At 35.9% G+C, this 11,223-nt stretch overlaps 1 protein-coding gene across 1 annotated transcript; it reads left to right on the top strand.

Moving 5' to 3' along the window:
• The first annotated feature begins 812 nt into the window (after positions 1 to 812).
• On the top strand, positions 813 to 10,757 carry hprt1 (hypoxanthine phosphoribosyltransferase 1). Its single transcript, XM_051918510.1, has 9 exons — positions 813 to 1,024; positions 5,681 to 5,787; positions 5,924 to 6,107; positions 6,323 to 6,388; positions 7,144 to 7,161; positions 7,278 to 7,360; positions 7,917 to 7,963; positions 9,073 to 9,149; positions 9,462 to 10,757. Exons 1-9 carry the CDS (start codon positions 998 to 1,000, stop codon positions 9,507 to 9,509), a joined length of 657 nt encoding a protein of 218 aa, XP_051774470.1. The 5' UTR covers positions 813 to 997; the 3' UTR covers positions 9,510 to 10,757.
• The last annotated feature ends 466 nt before the right edge of the window (positions 10,758 to 11,223 follow it).

Below are 11,223 nucleotides of genomic sequence, written 5' to 3'. Positions count from 1 at the left end.
TTTGATATGTGTTTTCTTAGACAGGTTGAGCAACTGTTTAGATGGATACATTCATCGACAGAAAACTAATCATGTTATATAGCGCAACACAGTAAGTCTTGTTTAAATCTCATTTTCTTGATTTACAGCACTCGGCCCTGCTCTGCTTCATACTACAGTAACGTTAATAATCTCATCCATGAACATGATTTCTGCCCGAGTCCTGTCCCGATTCTTTTCCACCGGCTGTAGACATGAAGACAACACCTCCCATTATACCCTTCGAAATCAAAGCATCATCAAGCTATGCCTTTGTTTTGAATAAGCAACCTCTAGCGGTGAAAATATACATATTGTGCCTTTAATAAGCCTATGGATAGATTTTTGGTTACACTTTATTTTGGTGTCCTTGTTACAGTGCAATTATACATTTAAGTACTGAGTAATATTAATTAACAACATGTATTTACTATAGGGTTATGTTTAGGCTTATGGTTGGTTGCATGTAATTGTACTTACTGTAATAACAGTACATCGTGTGTAACAAGGACACTAAAATAATGCAGTACTGACTTTTCATTACCATTTAGGCTTTAAAACAATTAGAAATAAAAATTGATTAAAGGGTAACATGCTAAAAGGGTAACAATCCCACGGTCTTCCCTGTTTTCTTATATATATTATTTAACCAGGACTTGATTGATGTGCCGTGCAGACTGCAGACAGCTATGTTAATGTTTTAGTTTCGCCCGTGCTCTTTGATGTGCAGAAATAATTTTGTGGGTCTGTCTCTTTAAGAAAGAAGGCGATCTGTGCGCGTTCTCACTGCTAAACGCTGATTGGTCGACAGGCTCTATTCCTCCTCTAATGCTAAAACACCAGGGTGTAATGTGCGGAAGATAGAAATTGTGTTCGTTCAGCCCTTTAAAGGTGAAATTGAGAATAGGAAGGACTACAATTACGCCCGGCATTTCTAATCATAATCGAGGACGTTTGCAAAAACTCAGTCGGGACGGTCATGGCGTCTGCCAGCTCCTGTATCGTGGTAAGTGTTACTGTACACACTCATGCCTTAAATCATTTAACTTACACCGTAGCGCGACACTTGATTATTCACTGTACACAAGCAAATAATTCAGAAGTGTGTTTTGGGGCTAAAACTATATTATCTTCCTATCCTATATTCCTTATATTTCTAGAAGTTATTCTGCATTGCATACACTGATGCATTTAGTGATTCATAAATATTGCCGTGAAGTCTAGGGGCCTGGAGGAAAAGCACGCGTTTCACGCATGGCACATGTGATGCAGCCCATTCAGTTCTGCACTTATGACCCGTGGAAAATAAGCAAGAATATCGCGCGAGAAACTGTGCACGTGCTCGGTTGTATTTTGGTTTTAGGGATTGTCTTATGCCTTGATGATAGGATGAAATCGGTGAATGTACGTGTATCACGTTCAGTTCGAAAAGCGCAGTTAGCTTTTGTTTGTAATAAAGTGATAATAAATGTAACGGGTCTTTGTGAGCAGTGTGCTAATTTGTGGCATATTGTGCTAATAGGAATGAGACGCAGCTTTGTTTAAGGAGACTCAGGGGAGTTAATCATCATCTTCCTCTGCCCTAAATTAAGATATTATCTTGAGGATATAATTTTAGACAGACCCATCCCGAACTTAATAATTTGTAACTGGGTTTTATTAATGAATCAAAAGGTGTGGTAAACTCTTAAAGGGACAGTCCACCGAAAAAAAACAAAGATTCTGGTGGTCAGTTTTGACCTCACACTCATGTCGATTCAGTCCCGTACACCTTTACTTGTGCAGAACACAATAACAATTTTTAAGACTGTCGTGGTCTGGTCTTCTGGAAACCTTATGATAGCAATTGTGTGAGGAACATACTGAAGTCGAAGTCATAATTTGCTGAAAAGTTGTACCCGAATGCTAGCTGTTAACCCCCAGACACTCCCCAGATGCCACAGCAAAAAATGGTTGAGGCCAAGTATGGTGTCCCCGAGTGTGGGCCTCATGTCACTTCATAGTTATTTTTGCATCTTTTTGAGGCGTCTTCAGTCATGCTGTAGACAAGTTAGATAAATATACTCAGGGAATTCTATCACCTGAGGAGCTGAAATAATTTTTGCCAATTTATTTGCAGCATTTCTTAAAGGGGGGTATCACACACAGTTTGTGCTAATCTCATGTTAATCTTGAGTACCTATAGAGTAGTAGTGCATGCTTCATATATCCAAAAAGTCTTTAGTTTTATCATGTTTATAAAAGATACATGTGCTGTACCGAGTCTTTCCGAAAACAGCCGAGTACCTGGAGGCGTGCTGTGGGTGAAGCTAAAGAGTGACGAGCACGCACAGCTTTTGCGTAGCAATCGTCTGCAAGCTATCAATGGTCAGCTAAACAAATGTATTTAAACACACACGATACACCATCGCATTATCCCTGGATAACTTTTGAATCACTATGATGAATATAGCGTATAGTGAATGATGAATAATTTATGAATTCACTACGTTTGTGTTGTTTACATTATATGCACATTATATGCCAACAAAACAGACATTTAATGCAGTTTTACTCATAGTGATGCAGTTCAGAATCATGACCGGGATCATTATCGCTGTGACCTCTCCATCTTTCAGTTTCAAACGATCTGTAAATCCAGCGTAGAACTGGGCCTTGTTTATGAAACCATAAGCGCCGATCCTGAGGGCTCGAGCAGCCACGGAAAAACATGAGATATTCTCTATTTATTTTAACCAATAAAAAAAGTGATTGCAACTATCAGACATGACTTTATCTTTATTTTGATAGTTAATTTATCCTTATTTTGATAGTTCATTTAAGGTGGTTTCTATGGTTATTTTATTGACAAATATCGGGAGCGCATCATTGTAATGCGTGAGCACAAATCTCAGCTCAGCTTAACGCTGGGATCTTTGGGAAGCAAGGTTATCTTTCCCTCACAACCAAAAACGCACTTCTTTGGTGACATTTCGTGGTCTAAAAACAAGGTGACAAATCTTTTTTGAGCAAGTCCTGTGCAGCGCTGCCGACGACTTCTGTAAAGCCGAACGAAGCGCTTTGATGGGCGTGCTCTTGCTCTCGCTCTGGTCGACGTGTGCGCGCGCGCTCTTCTGGGAGAAGTGCCCGTACAGGGAATTCTGCCCTTTATTACATAATAAAGGGCCATACTCGGGGAAAAAAGTGCGAGGTTTGTGAGGAATCGGAATTTTTGGCACAGAAATACTCCGTTATACGTCCAACTCGTGTTTTGAAATTTTGGCCATGTTTAGCATGAGAATCCAACTCTTTAACAGTGTAAATAAGTCAGAATGCATGAAATAGCATTATATTATACCCCCCCCCCCCCCTTTAATGTAGAAAATTGGCTCAATATTCTGATAAAGCTGAGGAAAGACATGTGACATGCATGTGAGACTTGTGTAATGTGCGCTCCAGCAGCAGTATGAGAAACTAAGCTTTGGCTTGCAGCCATTGCATACTAAGCTTTAAAATCCATGTCTTATCAAAGCCATGTCTATTGATGTGGATTGTGCTTTGGGGTTTGAATCTCAAGGTACTGGCACCAGCAGTAAGCAGGCATATGGGAAGCTCCCAGAGGAGCCTCTGCTGACAGTTGCACATTATTTGTCTGAATCTCCTTCAAGGGCAGTGTGATAACACTCATTGGAAGAACAAACAAAGAACAAGCTAGACTACTTCTGTTTTCCTGGAATTTATCCACTTCTACTTTGCCTCTACAGTGTCCTTTTTAAATTTTATATATAATATATGAAAAAGTGTAACCTGCCCTGCTGGTGGACCTGAGAAGAACCTTAATTGGAAATTGCTGTTTTGAAAGATTTCCAATCAAGGTTCTTCTCAGGTCTCAGGGCGGGTTATACTTTTTCAGTAATTGGATTGAATACTATGTTTACATTCTTCATTCAGAACAGTTGTTCTCAACAAGGGGGCCTCGGCAAGTCTTAAAGGGTTAGTTCACCCAAAAATGAAAATTCTGTCATTTAAGACCTTCGTTAATCTTCAGAACGCAAATTGAGATATTTTTGTTTAAATTCGATGGCTCCGTGAGGCCTACATAAGGAGCAATGACATTTCCTCTCTCAAGATCCATAAAGGTACTAAAAACATATTTAAATCAGTTCATGTGAGTACAGTGGTTCAATATTAATATTATAAAGCAACGAGAATATTTTTGGTGCGCCAAAAAAAACAAAATAACGAATTATTTAATGATGGCCGATTTCAAAACACTGCTTCAGGAAGCTTCGGAGCATTATGAATCAGCGGTTCGGAGTGCCAAAGTCACGTGATTTCAGCAGTTTTGCGGTTTGACATGCGGTCCAAATCATGATTCGACACGCTGATTCATAACGCTCCGAATCTTCCTGAAGCAGTGTTTTGAAATCGGCCATCACTAAATAAGTCGTTATTTTGTTTTTTTTTTGGCGCACCAAAAATATTCTCGTCGCTTTATAATATTAATATTGAACCACTGTACTCACATGAACTGATTTAAATATGTTTTTACTACCTTTATGGATCTTGAGAGAGAAAATGTCATTGCTGGCTTTGGAGGCCTCACGGAGCCATTGGATTTCAACAAAAATATCTTAGTTTGTGTTCCGAAGATTAACAAAGGTCTTACGGGTGTAAAACGGCACGAGGGTGAGTAATAAATGACAGAATTTTCATTTTTGGGTGAACTAACCCTTTAAAATAATTTATTTTTAGTCATATTAATATTATCCTTAATAAAAAAATTGGGAAAAAAAGATGTACAACATTAAAAAGACATTATATTTTTGAGTTTGTTAATTTTTATTACAGCAGAAGTACCAGAGATGCAGATCTACCTAGACAGAAGGGCCTTTTCAGTATTGTTTTGGGCTAATGGGGGCCTTGGAGTCAAAAAGGTTGAGAATCACAGATTTAAAAGATACTATTATGTATGATTATAGTATAATTTGAATGGGAATTCATTGTGTTTAGGAATTCAAGGCTTTCTTTTAGGCTGTCTTCTTTTACGTAAACATTTGCAGTGGATAAGAGATTAGACGTATGATTTTAACTTGTCTGTCTGCATGAAATGGGATTCTATGCACACTAACTCTGGCATAATGAGTGAAATCAGACGTTCTTCAAAAACGTATTAGACTGTTTAATCTGCATTTTTATAGTTTTCTCACCTTTAGAGTGCAATTGACCAAAAAAAAAAAAAATATATATATATATATATGTGTGTGTGTGTGTGAGAAGTGGCAATTTAAAAAAATATTAACTTTAAATGTAAGATTGAATAACTTTTTTTTTTATTATTAAAAAGTTTATTAAATTTTTTGGCTATTAAGTTTAGCCTAAGAATTTCACTTCTTTGACTTTTCCCTAAAGAAACTGTCAGTTAGATAGTACATACGCTTTTTTTAAAGTCAATTTGGTGAGAACATAATCTCAAATGTTACAGATAACTGCTGTCATGTTATCGCCAAATGTCTTGAGAGCAGGAGAGTTAGGCAATGGGATATAAGGTTAAAGATCACCTTTTACCTACTACCCTATTTAAGGTTTATCCTGCTGAAATGTTATCTATCAAACAGGCTGCTCACTGTTCTTTGCCCTATCAGGTATGATATGATCGAATGATGTCATTTGTGTATTTTAGATCAGTGATGAAGAGCAAGGTTATGACCTGGACCTCTTCTGTATACCAAAACATTATGCGTCTGACCTGGAGCGAGTGTATATTCCACATGGACTCATCATGGACAGGTATGAGGCACATCAAAGTTACTTCTTAGCCAAGATGTCTTGCCTAATGAACCTGCAAATTACAAATAACATGCAACCTGAAGTCTGTTGACATTGCGTGTTGGCGGAGCTGACTAGTCACTCTGGACTCCTACAGAACTGAACGACTGGCCAGAGATATCTTGAAGGACATGGGTGGCCACCATATCGTGGCTCTGTGTGTGCTCAAAGGGGGCTACAAATTTTTTGCTGACCTGCTAGATTACATCAAAGCCCTCAATCGCAACAGCGATCGCTCCATTCCGATGACAGTGGACTTCATCCGCCTCAAGAGTTACCAAGTACGAATATTAATCATTCATCCATAGTGAAAAATTCAAACAGGCCTGTCTATGTTACTCACTCCCTTTTGTTTATTGTCAGCACGGGTATTTAGTTATGACAGCATGAATGAAAATTGACCCTTTGCAATACAAACTTGTTTTAAAATTGAGTGTTTGTTACTTTAGTAACTAGAACACATAAATGACTGAACTCTCTTCTTTAAATATTACAGAACGACCAATCCACAGGTGACATCAAAGTGATTGGCGGCGATGATCTGTCCACACTCACAGGAAAGGTAAGCATCTTCCTGTGAATAAAAATAATCCTCACTATATCAAAGGAATCTTTATGATATATTCTGTAAATTTCTGGTGACATTTCTCAATACCAGGAAAAAATTTTGACCTAAAAAACAAACAAAAAAAAAAAATTAAGTACATCACTGTCAATGTTTTATTTGTTATGTTTCAAAATGAATTTCTGTGGTAATCGGCACCATGCCACAGATGCTGTCCATAACAGGCCTAAATGCCATTCTTTTGAACGTTATATTCATATTCAAGAATCCTGAAAATAAATATATCAGGTTTCCTCAAAAATACTAAGCAGCAAAGCTGTTTTTATCATTTATAATAATAATAATAAGAAATGTTTCTTTGCCCAAATCAGCATATTAGAATGGTTTCTGAAGGATGATGTGACACTGAAGATTGCAGTAACGATGCTGAAAATTCAGCTTTGCATCACAGGAATAAATTACATTTTAAAACATATTTATATATAAAGTTAGTTACTTTAAATTGTAATAATATTTCACAGTATTACTGTATTTTGATGAAGTAAATGCATCCCTGGTGATCATAAGAGACTTCTTTCAAAAATAAAAAAATATTACCGACCCCAAACTTTTGAACGGTGGTGTATGATCAATAAAGAAAAAATGCATGAATTACATTGTGGCTGATGAAATATTGTTTTTGCAGTCTTTTGACATAACACATTTTGATAACTGTTTCTTCTTTTTTCTTGACATTCTTTTTGACACCAAAGAACGTCTTGATTGTTGAGGTATTTTTGAATTTATTTTTACATACATTATATAATATAATATATAATATTTAAAATAACTTGTATTATCCAGCAAATGTTAAAAGTGTTTGTGTAATCTTTACTCCGTTCATTAGGACATCATTGATACTGGAAAGACGATGAAGACCCTTCTAGAACTTCTCAAGCAATATAATCCAAAAATGGTTAAAGTGGCCAGGTACTGATGAATATAATGATTAAAAATGCAGTGAATCTCAGATTGTTCATCTTGTAGGTAAAGACCTTAGGTATAGACAGCAGCGTCATCTTTGAATTTTAACAGTAATGAAAGTGAGGCTGTGAGGGATAGACGTACGAGACTTTAGTGGGTTGTACTATTATTTAATGTGTTGTTGGATTGTTGAAACACTGCAAAAATATCTTTCCAAGATATTCCAATAGACCAGAAATCTCCAGACAACATAAGCTATGGAAAATTTTAAGTGATCTAGGAGCTTTGTACAGGTTTTTACAGTGGATGCCATTGAAAACACTGTTAAGTCTATCCCTCACAGCCTCACTTTTTATACCTGTCATGACTCTGCTCTGAATAAGGTCTATTGCATCAGTCTTTGTTAGCTGTATGTAAATATTGCTAAGCTCTGTGTAGCAACTCCCTTGTCTGTTATTGATCACGAGTCCAGCAAATGCCAGAAATAACTACCTACTTTTGAGTTTATAAGCTTTACGGTCCCATATACTTCACATATTCCCATCATTTGTTTTCTTTGCAGTTTGCTTGTGAAGAGGACACCAAGGAGTGTTGGCTACAGACCAGATTGTGAGTGGATTACTGAAAAAGCTTTCCAGCCTTTTTTGGCAAGCAATTTTAAATGGCTTCAGTATAGTTAGTTTATATAATGGATACATTCTGTTGATATCATAGGGTTGCACAAATGGCCTCAAAAGACTAAAGCTCATTGATTAAAAAAAATAAATAAAAATGTTCATAAGGGAATCAAGTCAACTATTTTGACCACTGAAATTCCTCCTATTGATCTGTTAAAGGGATAGTTTACCCAAAAATGAAAATTATCCCATGATCCATCCTAGGGGGCCAGATTTTGAAAATTCATCCATCCATTATTAAAAATAATCCATACAGGTCCAGGGGGTTAATAAAGGCCTTTTGAAGCCAGGCGATGTGTTTTTGTAAGAAAAATATCCATATTTAAAACTTTATAAATTCAAATAACTAGCTTCCGGCGAACGACCATACACATACTGCGCATGTTGACTTGCGCCACAAGAGTAACCCCTGACGCGATGTATGACGTAGGATGTTGGAGTAGCGTAAGCTTAGACATCTCTCATGGTTTAAACAAATAGGGCTGGACAACAAACTCAAGGTCCTCTGATATTTCTCTTTATAAATTCTCATTTTAGACTTCTAATTCATGACCGGTGTTTTGTTTTGCTCTATCGATCAGAGGTTACTCTCAAATCGATGAGTATGGCCAGAGTCTGCCAGAAGCTAGTTATTATAGTTAATAAAGTTTTAAATATCTATATTTTTCTTACAAAAGCCCATTCCTTTATTAACCCCCTGGGGCCATATGGAATACTTTTATGATGGATGGATGCATTTTTTTGGCTTCAAAATGTGGCCCCCCATTCACTACCATTATAAAGCTTGGAGAAGCAAAGATATTTTTAAATATATCTCTGATTGTGTTCGTCTGAAAAAAGATAGACTCATACACCTAGGATGGCTTGAGAGTGAGTAAATCATGGGATAATTTTCATTTTTGGGTGAACTAAACCTTTAAGGCCATCATAGTGCAATGCTGTCTGTTGACCACAAGGTTGCACACTTTTCTGTATTGAAGTACAAGAAGTTCAACAATCTTTATCATTAACCTGCAGGTTTTTTTTCTCTTTTATTCCTAGTTGTAGGATTTGAAGTTCCTGACAAATTTGTGGTTGGATATGCACTTGACTACAATGAGTACTTTAGGGATTTAAATGTAAGTACACGAAAAATTTAACTGTAAAAACTAAAACAGATAATTAGTGTTTTACAAGAAAATACATTTCTTTTTACATTAAAATGACATGCGTAATTCAATGTTACTTACTGTTTCTTTGTAATTATTTGTGAAATTTACCAGCAATTTCTAAGTGAAAATAGTTTCCACACCTTTTTTCTTCAGTGTAGCAACATTTAATCATTTAGAATATCTTCATAATTTAAATTGCAAATAGTTGCCCGTTTTAACACACATCTGTTTAATTGTGCTGCAATTTCTGCTAACTTCTTCTCTCATTTTGACTTGCAGCACATCTGTGTCATCAGTGAAACAGGAAAGGAGAAGTACAAAGCATGAGAAGGCCTGAACTTCCCCCTCTAGCTGTATATCATTTGTTTTTTAATAGTTGTTTTTCATTTTATATCCATTTTGTATTTTTTCAGTAGCGCAGCTCACCGCGGGTTAGCAGGTCCTGCACTCAGGGTCTCTGGTGAGGTGTGTGCTGTCAATGCACCTTACATTTACATTAGCTTATACCTCCACATTCACCCCCCACACACTTTAGCAACCACAAACATTTGCAGTTCAGTCTCTGAGAATGGTCCTTTAGAGTGCTGCTCTGTTACAATGGGGGGTTTAAACAACCATTTGTATAAGAGTCCCCTTTAATTTATTATAAAGATGTGTGCTAGTCATTATAGGTAGGTGTTTAAAGACTAGATTGATTAAACAGAATATTGATTTGCTATTCAATAATAAACATACAATGTGAATTTGATTTTGGCAAAAGGAGAACATTCATGTTTCCCAAAGACTTTTTGCAGTGTAAAACTGTAATATGAACCCTGTTATCAATGATTAAAATCAGTGAGTATTGAGACTATATAAAATGAATGCTTTTACTTACGAATGTACTTTCGCATCAGGGCAAGCTGATTTTCCAATCACATTTTAAACTTATTGACATTTTAAAGCCAAACATCACCACCTTGTTTTTATTGTTTATTTGTAATTGTATAATTATGCCTGTCAAGATATTTATTTTTTGTCTAAGTACTGTAATGTTGGTTCCTAATTATAATAATGGGATTGAAATGAAATGAAATGAAGGGGGGAGGGGGGGGGGGGAGGAATTGGTAACACTTTACAATAGGGTTTCATTTGTTAACCCTAGTGAATGTATTAACTAACATGAACTAACAACGAGCAATACATTTGTTACATTTATTAATCTGTTAAGATTAGTTAATAAAAATACAGTTGTTCTTTGTTCATGTTAGTTCACAGTGCATTACCTAATGTTAAGATACATTTAATTTTAATAATGTAACATTAAGTAAGATTAATAAATGCTGTAGAAGTATTGTTCATTCTTAGTTCATGTTAACTGAAGTAGTTAACTAACGTTAACAAATGAAACCTTATTGTAAAGTGTTACCAAAATATCTTATGGTGCCTTAGATGGTAAATTTGTACAACCAGTTATGCTACCATATAAATACAGCATGAAAATGAAATGAAACTGATGGAGGAAAAAAAGTTAGTGACCTCACCATTGTTCAGCCACCTGTCAATCTTAAACTTTGATTAAATTATTCAAAGGTTTTGAGTGTTCCTCTAACTTCACTTATCTCGCCAAAGTCATTGTTAAACGGGTCACATTATCATGTAGTATACTGCTGTTTTAGTAATAAATAGTAGCATAAAATTGTTCTACATTTAATGATTGTCATAAAATAATATTCCACAGTGTTATAATTAATAACAAAGAAGGCCTATTCCCTACTTTCTTTCTTCTTCTGGTCAAAACTACATTTTAACATTTACATTTATGCCTTTACCAGATGCTTTTATCCAAAGCAACTTTCCACAGAGGAAAATACGTAATGCAAGGTTTATTAGACAAATAGATTAAGAAACAAGAGCAGATGTGAAATGCAAAGAGATTTCTTTAAAAAAAGAAGAAAAAGAAGCAGATTACAAAATTGAGAAATCTTGAAATATTTTCAGAAATAACGTGAATAGCCATGTATCATTTTGATCACTGCTTATTTTATTTCATGCCATTGTT

This window comes from Ctenopharyngodon idella, chromosome 14, assembly GCF_019924925.1.
Source record: "Ctenopharyngodon idella isolate HZGC_01 chromosome 14, HZGC01, whole genome shotgun sequence".
Taxonomy (NCBI): Eukaryota; Metazoa; Chordata; class Actinopteri; order Cypriniformes; family Xenocyprididae; genus Ctenopharyngodon; species Ctenopharyngodon idella.
Note: the sequence above shows the minus strand (reverse complement) of the source record. Positions and strands in the feature narration are given on the sequence as shown.

Excerpts from the sequence above, each read along its gene's own strand:
- hprt1 (XM_051918510.1), top strand. The coding sequence starts at position 998 with ATGGCGTCTGCCAGCTCCTGTATCGTG. Across the intron at positions 5,788-5,923 it reads CATGGACTCATCATGGACAG|AACTGAACGACTGGCCAGAG; the intron begins GTATGAGGCACA and ends GGACTCCTACAG. Across the intron at positions 9,150-9,461 it reads AGTACTTTAGGGATTTAAAT|CACATCTGTGTCATCAGTGA; the intron begins GTAAGTACACGA and ends TTTGACTTGCAG.